Below are 19,644 nucleotides of genomic sequence, written 5' to 3'. Positions count from 1 at the left end.
TGTGGAGAGGGGCAGGATGTTGTTATACTACGTTGTGATGCATAGTGAACAAACAATAGTTCCCAATCTGGAGTTCTCTCACAAGGTTGTTAATATTATGAAAACAACTCTGCATTCACAGACGAAATTCTCTATGTCGGTTCTGCACAATGCGTAGTGCACATTGCATTCACCCTGACAAACAGGGCAGATCATCTCCTCTGCATCACTCGTCACAACACAGATTGTCACAATGTACATATATGATCACAGAAACCTCAAAGCACCCACATACTCAAACTCTCCAACGTCCATCTCCCCGCACCATACAAACCCACAGAACAGCTAATTTTCACTAACACCAACAACTCAACCAGCTCTCTTTCACTTGTCATGGACCCTTAGCAAACTACGTCATTCCAATTCAGATTGACCACGCCAATGACAATCACCATCTCCAGCTCCAGCTCCAGCTCCCATTTCAACATGGAATCACTTACCCAGTGCCCTTAACCCCGATTCCCTAGTAACAACCACCACCATTGATATGCAGCAAGCCAAAGCCTTTTCGTGCCCACAAAGCCGAAATCTCCTCCAAGCTAGATGACACTTTTTAATGGTGACGATGTTTGCCACTCTGATCATTACCATGACTGTTAATCTTTCCACCCAACACCACGCAGTGCACAATATACACCGAAAAATTCGGACTAGATGGGAAATACAGTCCTACACTTTGTTTCTCTGCGTTGGCTCTTTCACTCCCTGGCGTGGTGGGATCTAATTTACTCCAATCTGGCATTTTGAGCGGGAGAGGCTTAGTTTGCTTTGCTGGATGGGCATTCTTTTGCTTGAGTAGGGCAGATGTGGTGGAGTATAGGCTGGAGTTTTGCAGTGCGTGGTATGGTTGCAAGGCACAGTTGGTGTTGTTTATACATATATGTGTATATCCATTTCTGAGAAAAGAATTTGCATACTTGTTTTCCAATTCCAAAGTACTATCATACATCAACGCCCCATCCCATTCATGCTACAACGCCAACGCCAACGCCAACGCCCCCGCACCCTTCATAACCAACCCATCCAACCCCCACCACCCTATTCCCCCTCCTCCTCCTCCTCCCAAGAAAACCGCCTCACCCGCTCTCGCTCTCCACCCCTATCTAAAATCCAGTCAGCACACACACTTCCACTAATCATCCACACCGCGCTTGCACCAGCCAAGCAACACAAGAGTCTTACCAGTAAACCCACCACCATCCCGCAACAGCTTCTGCGATTTCACCGCCATCTTCGCATTTGCACTTGCGCGGTGCGTCTCGCCTTTACCTGATTTGTGCGGCGCGAGGAAGGCATCGAAAGTTTTGTTGGGGTGGGGGGAGGGGAGCGGGTGCGGGAGCGAAAGAGAAGGGGAAAGACAAGGGGGAAGAGAAGGGGGAAGAGAAGGAGAGGAGTTTGCATAGGTGTTAGATGCACGGATCAGGGTGTTTGATGAGTTCGGAGGGAGTGCAGGGATGCAAGTATGCAAAGTGTGAGGACACAGAGGACGAAAAGAAGGTGTCGGGGCGCTGGAGGACCCAACATCACCCACACAATCTTCCGCACCAGGAGAACAAGATTGCACCCGAGGCAACATGGCCCCCACATCCTCCTCATCATCCCCAAGCATTTGCGCATCAAGACTCGGTACCCGAGACCAACGACGCACATTCTGCGTCGCCTTCAACATCGTACATCGGGCAGTCTGGACATCGTATTCAATAGCCGCGAGTGCTTTTGAAGTGTAATCCTTATCCAGGCTGCGCGGTACAAGTTCTTTTCGGGATTCGTGGTGGTGGAGGAGGTGTTGTTGTGTCCATGGTTGGAGGCTGTGGTTCTTTTGGCCGAGGGCGAGGGCGTGCTTGGCGGGGGTTGAGAGGGCGTGCGGGTAGTAGCGGGGGTTTTTTGGTGGGGGTTTGATGGGGGGAGTATGTGTGGGTGGAGAGTTGGTATGGGGTGTTTGGGAAGAGATGGGTTGGGGGTCGGGGTGCTGGGTGATTGATGGAGACACGGTTGTGGGTACTGACCATGTTTTGAGGTCTGGGTAGTTGAAGACGGTGGCTGGATGAGGCGGAGCGGGGTTGATTTTAGAATCTTCTTCCTCTTCTTGTTCTTGTTCTTGTTCTTCTGGCGGCTTGAGATCAGAAAGCTCGAAAAAGTCAAAGTTGAACTCCTTGAAGAGCTCTGGAGACTCAACCACCGACTGGACTGCCTTACCTTTGCCCTTGGAGGCTGCTGCTCCAGACCGACCCTCATTATCTCCCAAGTACGATAAATCAGGCTGAAGATGTGGGCCTTGCAAAGTCGCACTTGTCTCCATGGCCTCGCGTGTGGTCTCTGAAGCGGCGGCTGAGACCTGTTGTTTCTGCGCAACGACAACGGAGTGCGAATCCATGGCTCCTGGCAGATCGAAAACAGCCTGAGATAGAGTTGGTATTTGATTCGTCTTCTGCAGAGATGAAAAGGCTGGCTGTGCGTAGGTCAGGACCCTTGATGGACCGTTTGTCCTTGGCAAAGTGAATGCAGATTTGTCTTAGATCTTCCGTGGTCAATGATATCCCCAAACCTTGAATCGAACGTAGACACAGACGCTTGTTTGCTATACTTCCACGCAAAACACTTGAATGAATTGTTGATGCATGTTGCTGGGCAGATGGTAGAATCGACTATATGTCTGGGGTTGCATGACACTGTGAAAGCAAACTGGGCTGGTAGACCACATTGTGAAGGCAACACGAGAGTCGCCAGCGAACAGTCCATAATCTGCAGTGGAGCGCCGTTGCAACGCATTTTGGGCGAGTGAATGTTAGCGTAATCTGTGAAGAAGAGCTGCATTTATGTTCACTACGCTTTTGGAGAAATGGCTGCGTGAGAGACGAGGTGAAGCTAGCCTTTTCCACATGGACTTTGACCGAGACATTAGGAAGACCATGTTTCTATACACTAGTCTATAAGCGAACTGCAGTATGCATAATTAGCTATTGTAACCAATCTGAGGTTGAGCCGCGGAAAAAAGTTCTAATGTTGAAAGTCGCGGGCTCCATGAAGTCAAAAGTAAAAAACAAAAACTCACTCTGTCAACCCTGCTCTAGTGCAATAACATCGCCATCGCCACACAGAGTCATTAACGAGACATGATAAGCGACCAAACCAAGTTTTGAACTGTTTTAATACTGTTTTTGAAGAAATCTTTACTACTTGAAAACATAGGAATAATGGTGCTCCTGCTTCTCTGGCAGGTAGGTAGGTGCTGTACGCTGAAATATTCGCCGCTCGCGGCAGGTCCGCAAAATCCTCTTCTCTCTTTGAAATGAAATGTTCCAGTGTGAGTCGTGTTTCCCCCCTTTTTCGCCGTAGTTTGGCAGATGAGTAACAACTTGTTTGCATCGCCTTCTCCTCTTCTCCTCACCCAGATGCCAAGAGATCATGTCCCATAGTATGGGCTGTACGGTGATGCAAAGACCAGTTCAGGGGCTTATCTGATCGATGCTTATACCGGTGATTCGTCTTGAGACATCCACATCCAATTCCGTAATTGGAAAATCTCCGGGTTTCGGTTTCCGAACCTCTGCGCCTCGTGGCCCGTGACAGGCCGTTTTCAGGACGCCCTTTGCACTCATAATCAATTTCGATGGCATGCTATTTATGCCGGGGGAGGGGATGTACAAAGATGCTGCTCAGTGGACCACGCGTGATCTGTGGCCGTGCCACGTCTCCATGTCACAGCATCGCCGCTCCAGCGGAAATCACGCTCGCGTTCAAGCAAACACCCATTGGAATATGCCCAATAGCACAGCGCCAGCCGCAATGTAGTTCGAAGCAAGGGAATCCTTGCGCACGCCGGCTGATGTGATGGTAGAATTCGAGCTAGTGACCCTGTCTTATATTAGCCTCTGAATTGATTCCACGTGCGAGAGTTGTAAACTGCAGTGGTCTGCTGAATCGAAATGTGAATCCATCTGTACCGAAAAGCTTGTTTTTGCTTGATGGAGTAGGTCATTGGAGAAGTAATAGTTGGGGGGTGAAACAGGTGCAATGGAAAGAGTGAAGAATCATCTCATGCCCTTCCAAGCTGTGCGTGGGGCGTGTGTGGTGAAAGACTTACTGTTTCAAATGTAATCCCATATTGTCAATGGCATGGCATTGCTTCACCTCTTCATCAGGTAAAATTTGCATCCGCACAACGTTGTCGTCGCTGAATGTCATTCTCTGCCTAAACGTTCCAAAGTCCTCCCACAAGGGGCTCTCCATTCCTTGGCCCTTGGCCAGGAGATACTCAGTCGCATGCTTATTTGGGTCGTAGCTGCGGATGAAAGACGCCCAATAGGCTTGGGCAAAGACACCAGCGGCAGATGTGGCATTGTTCCAGATGGGGAGCAATTCGCCCACGTGAGTGGCTGTACCGACATTCCATCGGTATTGCCATGTGGGATGCGAGTTATCCCTGGCGAAGATGTCAGACATGTTGAGGTTGGGACAGGTGTAGCGAATATGGCCGTAGACATCTGCTGCCAGGGTTCGCCAGCGAGGGTCTCGCCTGATGTCTATAGGGCCTTTCCAGACTTTCGCAATTTCACTCCACGAGGCGCCGGGGAATTGGTCAATGATGAATTGTTGGGCGCGGGGAAGCGAGGTGACGTTTCTTGGAGTAAAGATGGTGCCTTCGTTTGTGGAGTCGCCAAAGATTGTGGGCACCCTGATGAAATGGCCGTTGCGGAGCTCGTTGTAGGTATAGTCCTGAACAAAGTCATAATCTAGAGTCGGGTTCCAGAAAAAGATTGGGGCGTTGCTTGCGCCGGGGAAGGGCATCCTCAGAGATTGTACGGCTGCCTGAAATTTCACTGCATCCATGTTCGTAAGACATTCAAGGTCTTTGCAGCCCGCCTCTTTCAGCAAAGCTTCGTACTGCCACTGACTGTCCTCGACATTGCGAAGAGGTGGGAAAGCGGCAGATTCGGCAGCGGCGGCATGAAAGAGCTTGTCATCGCGGCCACCGTACGCTGTGAGTTGAAGGACGACTGAGCCGCCACCGGCGCTGGCTCCACCGAGGGTGACATGGTTTGGGTCGCCTCCAAACTTCTTGATATGTTTCTGAATCCACTGCAGGGCAAGTCTCTGATCCTTGAGTCCGTTGTTCAAACTGAGCGTCTTGTTTTCGGCGAGTTCCTTGCCAGCAAGAAATCCATAAGGTCCTACGCGATAGTTGAAATTGACCACGACGATGCCATCATCACCAGCATCGATCAAGTCTGCGCCGTTGTAATCAGCATTGCCGTTGACATTGAAGCCACCGCCCTGGATGAAGACGTAGACAGGCAGATTGCTGTCATTTTTTGCCTTTGATGGCGCAAACACATTGATGAAGAGGCAATCCTCCGAGTAGTTGCCGCCAAATTCAGCAGTTAGTTCAGTTTCAGTACCAATGCAGAGCGATCCAAACTACGGAGGCGTCAGCGTTTGTAGACGCACAATCAGGTTGGTGTAGGCGTACCTTGGTGGCGTCTGTCACGTTTCGCTCGTTCTCGGGCTCTTCTGGTGCGGTAAACCGTCGACCATTGACTCGAGACACCGGCCGGGCATAGCGCATGCCCGCCCATCGTGTAATGCTATTCTCAATCGTTTTCCCACGATATCGCGCATAGCCAAGATCAACAGTAACATTGACAGCGACAACAGACTGTACAATCGCAGCTGCAGCCAGCCAGAAATTCCGCATCGCTCCTTTGGCACTGCACAGAAGGAATGAATGTTGGTGTTTGGACAAGCAAGTGATCGTCAGGAGTAGGAGATGGTGGTGAGCCGCTGTCTAATCAGTAATTACGAAAGCCGCAATGCGGGCTCTAAGGCCGGGAATCCCAAGCAGCGCTACCGTACAAGATAGCAGTGCAGACCACCAGAAACGAATGACGAGGAATGAGGGGCCTGGGACGTGTGCATCACTGCGCCCAGTGGAGGTTTATCTCAAGTGGTGTCTGGAACAGAAGGGGGCACGAGCCTTTGGTGACTGTGTACCATGGTCAGCTAATCACATCATTCGGACCTTGTCAACGACTCGACGGTGGCCAAATACGAGCCCCTAGATTTAGATGGCGATCTCTAAAAGAAGGAATCGCGGCGCTGGGGGGGAGGGGGGGGGGCCTCGTACAGGGCAATGGAGCCGCAGTAGTATGTTCCAACTAGTCAATTTAGTGTCAAAGAACACACCCGCATGTTTGCGTGCAGCGTTGCGCTTGTGAATATGGTGCAGACGAGAAGATTGTGAGCATGCTGTTCGCGGCGGTATTGCGGGATATAAGAACTTCGCTCACGATGTTTGTCCGTCAGCTTCCCATTGCACATGCAGAATCCCAGACGTCCAAGACGCATGATGCCCAGGGGCCAGGCTCTGGTCTCGACTCAAGACTCAAGTGTGCTGCGCCTTTCCGGGGGTGCCTAAGCTCGCGGAGTTATTGAAGTGCCAGATTACCACCTATGGAGGAACGTCGTCGAGGGTGCCAACCCCTGGGGACGAGGGAAAGCGTCTGGCTCATTGCGACGGTGGTGAGAATAGGAATTGTACGAGGGCATCATGGGGGTTTTGTTGAACAGCTGCGCTGGCTCACAGTGCTGAAGGGAGCGGGTGGAGTTAGATCCGGGAAGGTTGGATGTCCAAATGTCGTCGGTCCCTGATCGGAGCCAGGTTTGTGTCCGGAGTTGGCAAAGATCAACCCAGAACGTCCGCCAGGCCATCTCTCATCACGGTTCCTGAAACATTCATGTTACTGTGTCTCGGCGCCTATTCTTTTCAATGGAGCAAGCCATGGACGATGGGCAATGGGCAATGGGCAATGTTGAGGCATGGTAGATGTGGTTAGTCTTTAGGCAAACACCTGCATCCTCCGGAAAAACCATTGTCGCCGCCATACCGGTAATAGGTACCGGTATCCCAATAGCCGTTTACGATACCGTACGGTAACGTGTCACAAAAAGCCACGATACTCTGCTGCCCACCCCTTCGTATCCAGTAAGTCCCACGCACGCCAGCCCTACCCACACCCCATCCTCATTCTCAGCCTGCATCTCTCTGCAACCCAATACAATACACACCACCTCCCCCTTCTCCGCAAACAAGGTCCTAGGTACCCCCAAACTGCCAACCCCACCATCGCATCGAGCCATGATAAGCCCATCCCCATCCATACCAGCCCGCCCCCAGACCACCTTCCATGCCTAGCGCCCCACCATCCAAAACAACGCAGAAACCTTCTGGGTCTGCCTAGCAGCTTGCTAAAAATAGAGCGTGTGTGGGAATGAAGCAGGGCAGGGTAGGCGGGGTGGTTTAATTCGGGAAAGTTTACGATACTGTACGTGGACTACTTTGGTAGTGTACTGTCAGTGTGTTCTGGTGGTTGAAGTGCGTTTTGGAGGGTTATGGGTGGAGGGCTTTGTGTGTGGTATGCGTGTGGATGGATGGAGGGATGGATGTTATTGAGACTATTGCCTTTTATTTCAAGGCCAATGAATGACATATATACACACTACTTCCCCACTCCTCCACCATCTCCCTCATAAACCCCCCAACTCCCCCTCAAAAATCCGTAACCCGTCCATTATAACTCCAATCCGCCCTAGCCCCCCACCTCAACGGCTCATTCTTTGGCCCCCCAACCTCACCCGTCTTGGGATTAACATCGCCCTCAAACTCCGGCGGCGCACCGCGGCGCATATTAGGATGGACCTCCTCGCCCTGTCTAATCGCCTTGCCGGTTTCAAAGCGGACGGGTGGGACAGTGCTGGCGCTGGCGCTGGCGCTGTCACTGTCGGGGGACTGGTTGATTTTGAAGCGCGAGGGTGGCGTGGACGGTGCCGACGAATCTGTAGGCGAGGATGAGAATGGACTTCCATCTGCCTGAGCGACGCCCTCGCCCTTGCCCTCGCCCTCGCCCACCTCCTCCCTCGGTGTGCTAAAAGCCCCCCGACTGCCCTTCTGCAGTCTCTCGAAAATCTCCTGCTCCTCCTTTGGCAGGCGGGGAGGCGCAGGCCCCGTTGTAAAAGGCGAGGAGGGGCGACGCGGGGTGCGGCTGAATGCGCGATTGGGCGCGTGGCGGGTAAAGAAGAGGAGGGTGCGGGGGAGGCGGGGGCGGGGTGTGAGTGTTGACATGTTGAGTTGGTGGTGGTGGATGAGCTGGGTGATAGGTGGCTGCCGTATGCTCTTTTCCGGTCGTAGACTTGTCCCTCACCAAAAAAAAAAAAAAAAAAACTCCAGTGAGATCTCCGTTCCTGTGTAGTTCAACGGGATGCAAGGCGAGGCGTGGCGTGGCGTGGTGTGGTGAGTGTGATTTGCGACGTGAAGTTGAAGAACAAGTTCAAGTTCAAGCCCGCAAAGATGATCGTGTAAAACACACTACGCCATCATCCCCAAGAGATCGATACGCCACCCTTACCGCGCCACGCGGCTTAAAAGTCCCGGAATCAAGCCACACATGTCGAGGAACCAATCAGGTATTACGCCACACATGTGCAGCAACACATGCATCTTCCAGCAAAAACGTGACAACACCATGCCTACTATACCATGGGAAGACCAAAGGCCAAGATAAATTGCCTGCAAAATTGTAGTTTGAACCATGCAAAGGCTTATTTCTATGCCTACTGCATTCACCAGGCCAATATGCACTCGCCCATTGAAAACTTTCACTTTCCTTCTCCAAGGTGTCCATAGTCCCCTTGGTAACATTGCATTTCCAAACCCCAAATAAGAGAAAGTGAGAAGGACCAGAGAGTTTCAACATGGCATGGCATTACGAGGCACAAAACCTCGACGTCTACAAATGTCCCCCTACTCCAACTTTTCATCAAGTCCCCCTTTCTTTGTCTCAACTCCGAAATCGTGTGTAAACCATCAAAACACAGAAAAAGAAAAGAAACGCTGGTCTCGTGGTGTAAGCATTAGATATCCACGCATTAGCTAACGCAAAGAAGAAACCACCGCCCTTCCCCCTCGTCAAGCTGACTATCCACCCCCCCCCCCCACCTTTCCTAAGCAATATAGCCCTCGGCAACCCCCAAATGCCTAGCACTCCTCCCCGCATCCAAAAACAGCTCCTCACACTCCTCAACCTCCTTCTCCCCAATCTCGCCACCCTCCCTGCCATTCACCTTGGCCAGCACGCTCGCCGGCGCCAGCAACTGCAATGCATACCTTAGGCTGACCTTCTCGCCCAGCGCGCTCACCTTGTCCTTTGCAGGCGCCGAAATCGCCAGCTTCTCCGTCGTGACGCGGGTGCTGATGATTTGCTTGATTTCGGGGCCGGTGTAGGGGTGCGTGGGGATGATGAGGAGGCGGGCGAGGAGGTCCGAGGGGATGCCGTGGGCGGAGGGGGGCAGCGAGGCGCCGCCGCGGATGTGGGTTGAGCCGCGGTTGGAGGCGAGGATGACGAGTGGGGAGAGGGGGGATTCGAGGGCGCGGTTGAGGAAGGTGAAGGATTCGAGGTCGAGCATGTGGACCTGGGGGTTGATTTTAGTTTAAGTATTACGAGATGCGGTGGGCAAAGACGAATACGTACCTCGTCGATGAATAGCACACCGGGTACCAAGTCGGCAACACCCTGATCAATATAGCGGTTGACCACTTTGTTGATTTCCAGCCTCAACTTCTCCGTAATCTCCGTCTTCTTGGGCTTCATCAATTGACCCATCATACTCATGATATCCTGTCCACCCTGTGGTCTTGCATTGGCCACATCGAGGTCATGCAGCGTGACATCCTGTACAATCTCCTTCTTCTTGTGCACATCGCCCTTTGGTATGGGCACGTACTCTTCCGCCTCGAGATCGAATTCGGTGGCATAGGCATCCGAGCGGCCGACGCGCTTGACGGCGCCCGTGTTGGCTTCGATGTAGATGACGTCGCCGAGACGGACGCGCTCTTTCTGTATCGCTTCGTATATGGAGGGGTCGAGGCGCAATTTCTTGGTGCCCTTTGCGGACTTGAGGTTGATGAGGAGGTGGGAGATGGTGCGACCATAGCCGCCGAGGGGGTTCTCCGCTTCTTCGGGCGTGAGCTCGGTTACTTCGCCTTCGTAGACTTCTTTGGTTTCCTTGACGCGGAGGCCTATGATACATCTGTCAGGACATGGTTCTGAGCGGGTGGCTCGAGACGTGTCGCTCGCCCAAGCTGACCCGACGTGCCTTTAGCGGGCAGAACGTACCAATGGCTCTCCTGAAGTTCTCCATGAGCGCCTCCGTCTTCTTGACCTCGGCGCTGTAGATTTCACTTCCTACAATCGGGCAAAACGGCACCTTGGTCCCCAGCTCCTGGCTGACGGCCAACGCGAGCGCAGTCTTTCCCGTGCCTGGTCCACCAGCAAGCAGCACGGCTCGCCCCGACATCTTCTTCGCCTTTACAAGATCGACAACCAGACCGCATGCCTGTGACACGTTAGCTGACTGCGCTCCAAGAATGTTGGTGTGCATCCATCAGGCGCAACAGACCTCTCGAGCGGCAGCTTGGCCAACAAAGCCATGGGCAGAGGGGATCGCGCGTCCATCACCCGACAGCCCGAGGCCCTTGATATGTGAATGCGCCGCGGTACGCGCAGAGCGATCGTGTGCGCTCTTCACTTCGCTGACTGGCACCGTTGCCATGTTGTGCTTGGCGTGCTGGGTCGCAAAGTCGAAGCTCGCTACCTCAGCCTAAGGCAGTCGGTCGAAGGCGATCGACTATCGTGTGGATACGCGAGTGCTGGGGGTTCAGAATTGGCTCTCGCGGGAAGGGAATGAGTAGGATGATTGGGGAGAGATGCGATCGGTATGGTCGCGCACGTCGTCTGTTTGTGTAATGGTTGGCGGTTGTTTGGTGGTGGTCCCAAGGTAAAGTTTGAACCATGTCAGGGCGTTTTCTGGGTTTCGCGAAAGCTACCTAGCGCGCGTCCTGCTTCCTGGCACTCTGCTGGCCCGGCTCACCTTCTCAGCGCACACCACCGACTGCCCGCCAGACAGACAGACAGACAGACAGACAGACAGACAGACAGACAGACAGGGCCATTATCGGCAAGGCAGGCCAGGCCAGGGCAGGCCAGGGCACCGCAGAGAGAGCACCTCAAGGCTCCAAGTCTGGTCACCCGCCCCGTTCCCCCCCACTCCACCACTCCACCTCTCCACCTTCATACCAAGTGAGAGAGATGGGACTGAGCACCGCTCTTGTACACTATACACCAATCCTGTCCTCATTCTGGCCCCAGAACACTGGTCCGTCTGCTGTGCGTGCGTCTCGCTATGCCTAACCTCCTACACCTTCCCTCTGCCTTGGAGCCCTGGCTTTCGAGCCTCGCGCCTCCTTCTCCCCGACGCTTCCTTCACTACCTACGGCGGCACGTCGCACTACCGAATCCCGACGACGGCGACCATCGAGGACGGCCCTTGGGTGGCGATGATGTCGCAACCCCCTATATCTACAGTATTTTGTGTCTGCTATCTGCAATCACGGGATTTATGACTGACAACCGGCTCAGGTGGCTCATCGTGGTTTTCGTCGCTACCCGTCCAGCTGTTCGACATGTCTATCCGTCCCCCCTCTCCGCCCTCTACCGACAGCTACACGCCATTGCCTACCCGACAGACAGCATGCACGACAAGTCCCCTTCCTCGGATACAGCCATCCCAGCACGAAATCCTACCACGCACGCACACGCGCACTCACTACTGAGCGGCCTGCTGCATCCCTCTTCGTCGCATCTGCCACCCGCACGTCGCTGAGATTGGCTGGACCTCGTTTAAGCGCCCATGCCGGAACGTCACGCTTGCATTCACAAAACACCACCTGGCCAATTTCACTGGGAACATCGATAGTCATACTGTCTGCATTCTCCACCACGCCTACCAACTCACACACCATATTTGTACAAAGCGCATCATGGCCCCAGCATCCCTAATCAGCCGTTACCCCTCCCTCGCCAACCTGTCCTAGCCTGAGGATGAGCATCTGTCACCAAGGGCCAAGACTCCAGAGACGCTCTCGACTCTCGTCCAACTCGTCACCTGTAACCGGTCCAAGAGCCTTCGCTGTTTGCAAGCTGGCTGAGTCGCGGCAAGGAATTCCAACGCGCTCAAACAACCCCACTGGTAGGCCTGGCGATTCTCTGGCTCAGCTAAGGTAGAAATTCCAACGCACATTCATCGTACACTCATTGACATGTTTGGTATAGGTGCCCAATACTACCAATCGAGGCCACCCAAAGTGAACGTCCAAAGAAGAAACAGAAGGCATCGGTCGGTAACAATCGGCGGAGCATTCGAAAAGCTTGCCTTGATGCCAGTCACGGGGTCACGCCAAGATTCAGAATCATCTCGTCAAAAAAGCTCTACTCCTCCTCGCTTTCAGAGGCGCTGTCATCATCGTCGCTCGACGCATCATTCGCTAGACGAGTTAGTCCTGGGGAACGGACTGCCAGCGCAGACAACTCACCAGCTGGGGACTGACTGGAGCCGGACGCGCCACCCTGGAAAGACTGCAATTTCTCCTGGATCTTGCGCATATTGTCCTCCTGCTCCGTCTTGCCCATGGGCTTATTTTTCTTGGGACGGCTCGCAGCCTGCTTCGCCACCGGTCTCGGCGGCTCGAAATCATCATCGTTCAAGGTGGCCCCCTTGGGACCACGGATGGTCTTGATGAATCGATGGAGCTCGCGCAATGTATCATCATTAATTTCGTCCATGTCAAGCTCCATTTCGTCGTCGTTCACATTGGCAAGATGAGGACAACCATTCCTGATGATCTGGACGGCACGCCTCATGTCAGCATCGCCAAGCGTGCTGATGCCCTCTGAGATCTCCGACTTCTGGTTGAAAGTCAGGGGCGCAGGTGGCTTGACCTTCTTTTGCGCCTTGGCATTCTTGCTAGGAGGAGGTGGGACATTCAAGCTCTTCTTATTCTTGGTGGGCGCCGGCGCAGACTTCTTCTTCTTGCTGCTTGGCGCTTTGGGCGAGGCACGCTTACTGGCCGTCTGCTGCTGCAGAAGTTGCTGGGCTTGAGCATTCAGCTGGGCAATCTGCTGTTGGAGAGCAAGGAACTGAGCCTGAGCCGGATCAACTTCCTCTTCCTCTTCCTCCTCGTCTTCTTCCTCATCCGAGTAGAACTCGCCATGGGATTGTTCCTGAGTGGGTGCGTGCAACGCGAGCCAGTCAGCCTTGTCCTTCCACAAGCTTTCGAAAAGATCTTCGAGCTGATGGCCCATCTTATTCACGGCATCGCCTTCTGGATTGAACTTGTAACAGTTCTGGAACACCAACTGGGCATCCGCATAAAAGTCCTTGGCACTCTGGTACAAGCCATTCTTTAGGTTCCTCTCAATCGTTCCGAAGTCCATGGGCTTCTTGATGATTTTGAGGTAAGATGGAATGTTCAGGGCCACAGGATCTACGGGAGAGGTAAAAGGAAAGGTGATGGCAGAATACTTTGGCTTCATGAGCTCTGTCATCACAGACTCACAGAACCGAAGTTCCTGCTGGTACTTCTTCCGCCTTGGCTTAGCACTGGTGTACGGCAAATCCTTTGAAGGTCTATGTATCTCTCGTTTCGGCCGGCCATCTGCAGCGGATGAATCTCGGCGAATGAGAGGTGTACCATCTTGCTGAAGAGGCCAGGCAGCTTGGGGGGACATGGCTGTAGGCGTTGGTACTGCAGGAGCCTTGACTGTGGGTACCGCGACCCTCGACTCACGGCGCTGCTTTGCATTTGCCGTGCTCCCCGAGGGTTTCTTGCTCTTTCCCTTGGGCACTGGCTCTTCAGCAGCACTTCCTCGAGGCATCTTGCCCATGCCCTTCAAGAAGTAAGCGCGCAAATTGTACCCTGCTTGCGTAACGGGATGGTGCTTGTTGTTGAACAATTCGCTATTCTCAATCATCTGATCAAGGTCTGCCATGAATTCCCTGACATTGTTGTACTTCTTGTCCTTCAACTTGTGCTCCATTGTCGATAGATCCATTGGATGCTTGACGATTTCAGGGTAGGTGGGAATGCCAAGGAGTACAGGATTGACGGGATCCTTGAACGCGAGAGAGACCTTGATCTTCTTCGTATTGCGAATCCTCTCTAACAAAAACCTGTTTTGCGCTTCAGTCATGGGACCCGGCGGCCAATCTTCGTAATCGACGGCCTTGTGGACACCCGACTCTTGGCCAGGGTCCGACGCCGGCCCCGCAACCGTGCTGTTTCCATTGGGCTGTTCGGTATGCGCGGGCACATCGGGGACCTTGAAGTCTTGCTCATTGGAAGTTAGTTCTTCGGTCTTCGTTCGCTTCGCATCAGGAATGTCATCCTCATCATCTTCTCGAGGACGTACTTTGCCCGAGGGCGGCGCATCTTCCATCTCGCGGTCTACAACCGTTGGCGATTGTACCGCATTCGGCTGTGCGACCGGCCCATCAGAACTAGCATGGATTGTAAGATCATTCATGGGCTTCGTCGGCGCACCAGAAGAATCCGTGGGCTTTGTGTCTTCCGGTACGTTGGAGGTCGTGTCCATGACATCTGGAAGAGGCTCCTCTTTTGGTTCAAGTTGAGTTTCAGGCACATTTTGTGTACTTTCGTTCGTTGCTTGGGTAGCAATCAAAAGCTCTTGCTCTGTGGCTGGCTCTTCGCGCACATCCGAAGTTGGTGCTTCCACAGCATTGGTTACGGTCGCCCCCATGTCGGAGTCGCCAAACAACGAGTTGTTGTCTTGCTGGTTGTCTGGAAGAAGTTGCGCGACACCGTCGATGCCGCTAGAGAGGTTTGTGGTCGGTTCAATCGCAGGCGGAACTTCTGGTACTGCTATTTCCTCGGTCGTGTGGTTCTCTTTCGCGCCATTTAGAGTTGGGATGGGTGGTGGTGTCGGCAAGTCTTTGATCGCGTCTGCGGCAGGATCTGCTTCATCAAAAAGAGCATCATGAACGCTTAGGACTGTCAGTGCATGTAGCGCATGGCAAGGACGCGTTGACATGGCAGGCGCAAGAGTGCCTGATGGCGAAGCGGAAGAGCCACTTACCCGTTTGCCTCGGTATCTACGACCATGGCGTCTGCCGGCGCAAAAGCGCTCGCCTTGAGATCCACAGTCGATTTTTCGATGACAGGTGAAGTCATTACTGCCATGGGTCCATTAACGTGATAGGCGGATTCGCGCGCGGCTGAATGTGTAACTACAGTGGTCGTGGATGCTGCCAATCTGAGACTGTTAGCCATTTGCATCTTTATGTCGCGCGACGCGTGTGGCAATTCGACGCGTGAAGATGACGGACCGAGCTTGGGGAGCTAAGCCAGACGCGTATGTGGTTGGTGGCGGGGTCGACGCAAGCGTGGTTGGGGATCGACAGAGCAACAAGAGGATCAAGGAGGGGCAGGGAGGAATATATGGTGCAAAGGATGATGGAAACACACGTGACGTACTAGAGGTGGCGCCGGTGAGGTGAGAGGGCGACGACGGCGGCGGCGGCGAGTGATGATTAGTCAGACTCTTTCACGAGCGCGTTTGTTGTGGTGAGGCAAGGCGCGTGGATAGGCGGGAGGCAGGTAAAAGGCTGGGCGCAGCAGGTGTAGCCTTGTGTTGGGGTGTCGCAACAACACGATCTAGTGGTTGGAGATGGCGCGCACGGATGGTGGTTTAGGTTGAGGTAAGAGAGAGTCTGGGCGTGGGAGATGGATTGGCGGGAAGGCTGCAGTAGGCTGGGGAGGGGGATGTGCAGCGTTAATTATGTTGTGTTCCGGGGTCAGTCGTGCAGGGCGAGAAGCTAGGCGTGGTTCGCGGAATGGACGGTTTTGGGATTTGGGAGATAGTGGAAAGGTGATGGTGGTGGTGGTGGTGGTGGTGGTGTTGGTGGTGTTGGTGGTGTTGGTGGTGGAAATGGTAGTGGTGGGGTGCGAGTAATGCACGGGGATCCGGAGCAGGAGCGAGCAGGAGCGAGTTGATTGGAAGCGAAGATCGGGAAGAGGACCTGAAGAACGTCGAAGACGAAAGGAAGAGAGGGAAGGTCGACCTTAAAGATTCCGAGTCGCCGACGCGGTGCCAAGCAAGAGCCCCCCCTGAGTTGCACTAACCACGAGCGGTTACGTGTCCTTGCCGCTGCCATCACCTCACCGTCGCTCGGCCAGTTTTGCGCAATGCATTGCAGATTATCATCTAAGAAACCACCCCAATGCCACAATGTATAAAGTGATCTTGCAGAGCCTCTCATGGCTGTTATCAAAGCAACGGCCCCGTTGTTTCTTTTTTTTTTTTGGGGGGGATACCCCCTTCCCAGCCAGTGGTGACATAGTGCGTGCAAAGGGGAAGGAGCCCATGAACAGCGTAAACAAAACTGTCTGTCTTGTCAGGCAGCGACGACCTGTGGTACCTCTGGTGGTACGTTAGCGAAGATCCTTGTCGTGCACGGGCCCACGAGACTGGGATAGTCGCCCGTCTAGGTTGGATTTTTTTGCAACCACCACCGAAATTCTGGCCAACTGCGAAACTGAAACTGCTGCCGGGCGCAAAAGGCAACCGCAACCCCGTTTGAACATCCAAACACCCTGCCCGTCACACGCTCGCTGTGAACGACTGCCTGCGCTTCCCCAAAACACCTTCCTTCACTTATCATGCCCGCCGCCGTTGCCTCGCGCGCCCGGGCGGCCAAAAGCCCCAGAGCCCGCGACAGCGCTCCCCCCGCAAAGAAGGCAAAGCTCGCCCAATCACCCGCCAACACTCGCCAGAATGGGCTCAAAGCACTCGTCAACGGCACCGCTCAGAAGCCAACAGCCAAGATCAATGGCGTGAAGAATACGCGGAGAGACAAAGTCGACGATGCCTCTGCAGTAGTCGGCCGAGGTCAAGCTAGTCCTGGGGATGTCGACATGGCCGATGTGGAGAAGGAGACAATTGAAATCAGCAGTGGTGAGGAAGAAAGTAGCGGCGATGACGCTGCTGGTGATGACGATGACGTTGCTGAAGCGGGCGCTCAAAAAGACGATGCTGCGCCTGCCATCAACGGAGACGTCCATGTCGCACAAGATGGTACAGTGGACGATGAAGAGCTCTCGTTCGGCGACCGGTTGCGCGCACAGGACCCAGAGCCGGTGCAAGAGTCTCGCATCGTGGACGTCGAGTCGGCCTTTGATGAGCGCGCCGAATCGAGGACGCTGACGAGAGCGACCAACAGCCGCCCACTGGCTGCACCCAACGCCTCCTCGCTCGGAACTGTCCTCACCCAGGCGCTACGGACCAATGACTCCGAGCTCCTCGAATCCTGTCTGAGGGTGATTGACGTCGATACCATCTATGCCACAGTTGAGCGTCTACCATCGCCTCTCGTCGGAACGCTCCTGCAAAAACTCGCAGAGCGTCTACACAAGAAGCCTGGCCGAGCTGGTATGCTCATGGTTTGGGTACAGTGGTCTTTGGCTGCACATGGTGGATATTTGGCAAGTCAGCCACAGCTCGTGAAGCAGCTCGCAACGCTCAACAAAGTCTTGAAGGAGCGTGCCAATGGTCTGCAGCCTCTTTTGTCGCTCAAGGGACGCTTGGACATGCTGCAAGCCCAGCTCGACCTGAGGAGACGAAATCAAAGAATCAACGATGACGAGGAGGAGGCTGTCATTTATGTCGAAGGAGAGGATGACTATGCTTCTTCTGCGGAAGGGGACGAGGTCTCGGTGGATGGTGACAAGGCACCGTCTGGTCTAAGCAAGAGGCTGAAGAAGGATCTCGACGACGATGACGATGACGATGACGATGAGAGCTCCATGGACGAAATGCCCACAACAATGGAGGTCGATGAGGATTCCGAGGAAGGAAGCGAGGATTCTGATAACCTTGTGGATGATGAGGCCGAGGAGACTGATGATGACCTTGGCGATGGCATGTCTGAGCCTATGAGCGACGACCTAGACGAAGGAGAAGGCTTATCCGAGAGCGAGGAGGAGCCAAAACCTGCCAGACGTTCGACAGCCGCACGAGCGGGCCTCAAGAGCCGGCGCTGAAGTATGAAACAAAAGTGGAAACCATTTTGTAAAATCTACCAGCGTCTTGCAACTTGCCTAGACGGCCCATATTTCTTGTATCTGGCGTTCACCACTGGCCTTCTTACTACCTACAGCATGAAGAGGACACTAGTCAAGCTGCTACGTTTAGTTCAGTCTGTTGCATAGCGTGGAATAGACTGCTTTTTTTCGGATTACATTGGCTCACTGTCGTTTGTTACCCATTGTGTACCCTGCAACCTCTATTATGAGCCTACAATGCATACACACGGCCCCATATAAGTCTCAGAGCTTCCCATATTTTCCTCATCTCAACAAGCGCAGGTTTCACTCCCGCAGCACCCAAGCCCAACATTAACAACATCAAACCATCCCCTCCCATCTACCCAAGCAACACATAGATTCCTATCTTCAATCACCACTAAAATAATGTCTCACACCCCATCCCCCAACTCCAATAAGCCCTCCCCATCCATCTACCCATACCGCGTCTCCCCCTCCCTCTCTCCCAACCCCATCCCCCAACCACACTTTCCCATCGTCCCCGCCACCATCCTCAACACCAACACTCACCACCCCCAACTCCTCTCCCGCACAGCATCAGGAACCCTCTTCGCCGCACCACACTCTGCTTACCCCGACCTCCCCCCTAGTCTGGCCTTGCATGCTGGATATGTGTGCGGTGGTGCTCGCGTTCATGCGTTTCGTGGGTTGCGTCGTGTTAGGCGTACACTGTTGTCATCACCGCCAACCCAATTGCCATCCCCATCACCACAATCACCACCCCAACACCCACCTCACCCCCTCCCCTCCCCTTACATCTCCAGCAAAACTGCCCCGCACATCGCAAATACGCATGCGGTCTCGCCCCATGTGCAGACAGAGGTTGTGTCGTTTGGCTGTGTGCTGGCTGCGCGTGGTGTGCTGGGGGGCGATGTTGAAGTTTGGCGAAGGAGTTGGGTGGCTGTTTTTGAGGGGGATGAGGATGAGGATGGAGGACTGGGAGATGTTGGGGGTAGAGTGGTGGATGGGATGGGTGAGCGGGATGGTGAGAAGTCTGAGAGAGAGGATGTGTGGGTGGTGGTTGGGCGGGAGTATGGGGGTTTGTGAGGGGGTTGGTTGGGTTTTGGTTTTGCTGGTGGGCTGGGTTGTTTTTATAGAAGTGTGAATGTATTGTGTTGGTGGTTATTTTCTTTTTGCATGTGGAGTTTCTTCTGTGCTGATTTTATGTTCTTCTTGGAGGGGTTTGGTGGATTAGCCATAGTGTGTGTTCCTTTCTATCAAAGCATAAAGTGAGGTTATTATTTGCTGTTTGTTGCGCGCCGAGGTTATATTTGGATAATGTAGTGTGGTTTGAGTGTTTCCTATGAATTACCAGTAATGTACGTACACATCGACACATGGATATATCTACACTAGTCCTACCAAATATTCAAATAGAAGCTCCAACTTCTGTATGCAGTACAAACATGGGAATGTGAGGCAATACGTGATTTTTAAAGGTTGCCAGGCATGTCAGAGCCTTTGGTATTCTTGCTGTTGCGCTTGTCATGAATGACTGTTGTGTTATGCCTCTGCCCGCTCGTCGTCATTCCGTGCACTATTATGCTGAATTATAATGCCTGGGTGACATCGCAGTAAAGCTGTCGTGAACATGC

General features: G+C 53.5%; 8 protein-coding genes across 8 annotated transcripts; 2 read left to right on the top strand and 6 right to left on the bottom strand.

Moving 5' to 3' along the window:
• Positions 1 to 1,171: 1,171 nt before the first annotated feature.
• Positions 1,172 to 2,853, bottom strand: IAQ61_009192 (uncharacterized protein; the record flags this gene model as incomplete). The annotated part of the gene is made up of 2 exons (XM_066098295.1): positions 1,172 to 2,525; positions 2,624 to 2,853. The coding sequence occupies 2 exons, from the start codon at positions 2,851 to 2,853 to the stop codon at positions 1,172 to 1,174; spliced, it is 1,584 nt and encodes a 527-aa protein (XP_065951934.1).
• A 923-nt stretch (positions 2,854 to 3,776) lies between these two features.
• Positions 3,777 to 6,831, bottom strand: IAQ61_009191 (uncharacterized protein; the record flags this gene model as incomplete). The annotated part of the gene is made up of 4 exons (XM_003836815.2): positions 6,164 to 6,831; positions 5,510 to 6,022; positions 4,124 to 5,457; positions 3,777 to 3,894 (listed from the first exon to the last, which is right to left on the bottom strand). The coding sequence occupies exons 2-4, from the start codon at positions 5,732 to 5,734 to the stop codon at positions 3,777 to 3,779; spliced, it is 1,677 nt and encodes a 558-aa protein (XP_003836863.2). The 5' UTR covers positions 5,735 to 6,022; positions 6,164 to 6,831.
• A 754-nt stretch (positions 6,832 to 7,585) lies between these two features.
• IAQ61_009190 (uncharacterized protein) lies at positions 7,586 to 8,158 on the bottom strand (the record flags this gene model as incomplete). The annotated part of the gene is made up of 1 exon (XM_003836813.1): positions 7,586 to 8,158. One exon carries the CDS (start codon positions 8,156 to 8,158, stop codon positions 7,586 to 7,588), a length of 573 nt encoding a protein of 190 aa, XP_003836861.1.
• An 866-nt stretch (positions 8,159 to 9,024) lies between these two features.
• Positions 9,025 to 11,015, bottom strand: RVB1 (RuvB ATP-dependent DNA helicase pontin). Its single transcript, XM_066098294.1, has 4 exons — positions 10,492 to 11,015; positions 10,209 to 10,428; positions 9,564 to 10,138; positions 9,025 to 9,504 (listed from the first exon to the last, which is right to left on the bottom strand). The coding sequence occupies exons 1-4, from the start codon at positions 10,642 to 10,644 to the stop codon at positions 9,037 to 9,039; spliced, it is 1,416 nt and encodes a 471-aa protein (XP_065951933.1). The 5' UTR covers positions 10,645 to 11,015; the 3' UTR covers positions 9,025 to 9,036.
• Positions 11,016 to 11,671: 656 nt separating this feature from the next.
• On the bottom strand, positions 11,672 to 11,851 carry IAQ61_009188 (uncharacterized protein; the record flags this gene model as incomplete). Its single annotated transcript, XM_003836811.2, has 1 exon — positions 11,672 to 11,851. The coding sequence occupies one exon, from the start codon at positions 11,849 to 11,851 to the stop codon at positions 11,672 to 11,674; it is 180 nt and encodes a 59-aa protein (XP_003836859.2).
• A 508-nt stretch (positions 11,852 to 12,359) lies between these two features.
• IAQ61_009187 (uncharacterized protein) lies at positions 12,360 to 16,221 on the bottom strand (the record flags this gene model as incomplete). Its single annotated transcript, XM_066098293.1, has 4 exons — positions 15,422 to 16,221; positions 15,024 to 15,200; positions 12,464 to 14,931; positions 12,360 to 12,415 (listed from the first exon to the last, which is right to left on the bottom strand). The coding sequence occupies exons 2-4, from the start codon at positions 15,125 to 15,127 to the stop codon at positions 12,360 to 12,362; spliced, it is 2,628 nt and encodes an 875-aa protein (XP_065951932.1). The 5' UTR covers positions 15,128 to 15,200; positions 15,422 to 16,221.
• A 385-nt stretch (positions 16,222 to 16,606) lies between these two features.
• IAQ61_009186 (uncharacterized protein) lies at positions 16,607 to 17,986 on the top strand (the record flags this gene model as incomplete). Its single annotated transcript, XM_003836809.1, has 1 exon — positions 16,607 to 17,986. The coding sequence occupies one exon, from the start codon at positions 16,607 to 16,609 to the stop codon at positions 17,984 to 17,986; it is 1,380 nt and encodes a 459-aa protein (XP_003836857.1).
• A 429-nt stretch (positions 17,987 to 18,415) lies between these two features.
• On the top strand, positions 18,416 to 19,096 carry IAQ61_009185 (uncharacterized protein; the record flags this gene model as incomplete). Its single annotated transcript, XM_003836808.1, has 1 exon — positions 18,416 to 19,096. One exon carries the CDS (start codon positions 18,416 to 18,418, stop codon positions 19,094 to 19,096), a length of 681 nt encoding a protein of 226 aa, XP_003836856.1.
• Between the last annotated feature and the right edge of the window lie 548 nt (positions 19,097 to 19,644).

Source organism: Plenodomus lingam (genome assembly GCF_022343315.1).
Source record: "Plenodomus lingam strain CAN1 chromosome Unknown contig_5, whole genome shotgun sequence".
Lineage (NCBI taxonomy): Eukaryota > Fungi > Ascomycota > Dothideomycetes > Pleosporales > Leptosphaeriaceae > Plenodomus > Plenodomus lingam.
This window is presented reverse-complemented; position numbering and strand designations above follow the sequence as displayed.

Bases quoted from the DNA above. Each gene is read 5' to 3' on its own strand.
- RVB1 (XM_066098294.1), bottom strand. From the start codon at position 10,644: ATGGCAACGGTGCCAGTCAGCGAAGTGAAGAGCGCACACGATCGCTCT. The intron at 10,139-10,208 runs GTACGTTCTGCC...CCACCCGCTCAG, and splicing joins GAACTTCAGGAGAGCCATTG to AACCATGTCCTGACAGATGT. The intron at 9,505-9,563 runs GTACGTATTCGT...ATCAACCCCCAG, and splicing joins GTGTGCTATTCATCGACGAG to GTCCACATGCTCGACCTCGA.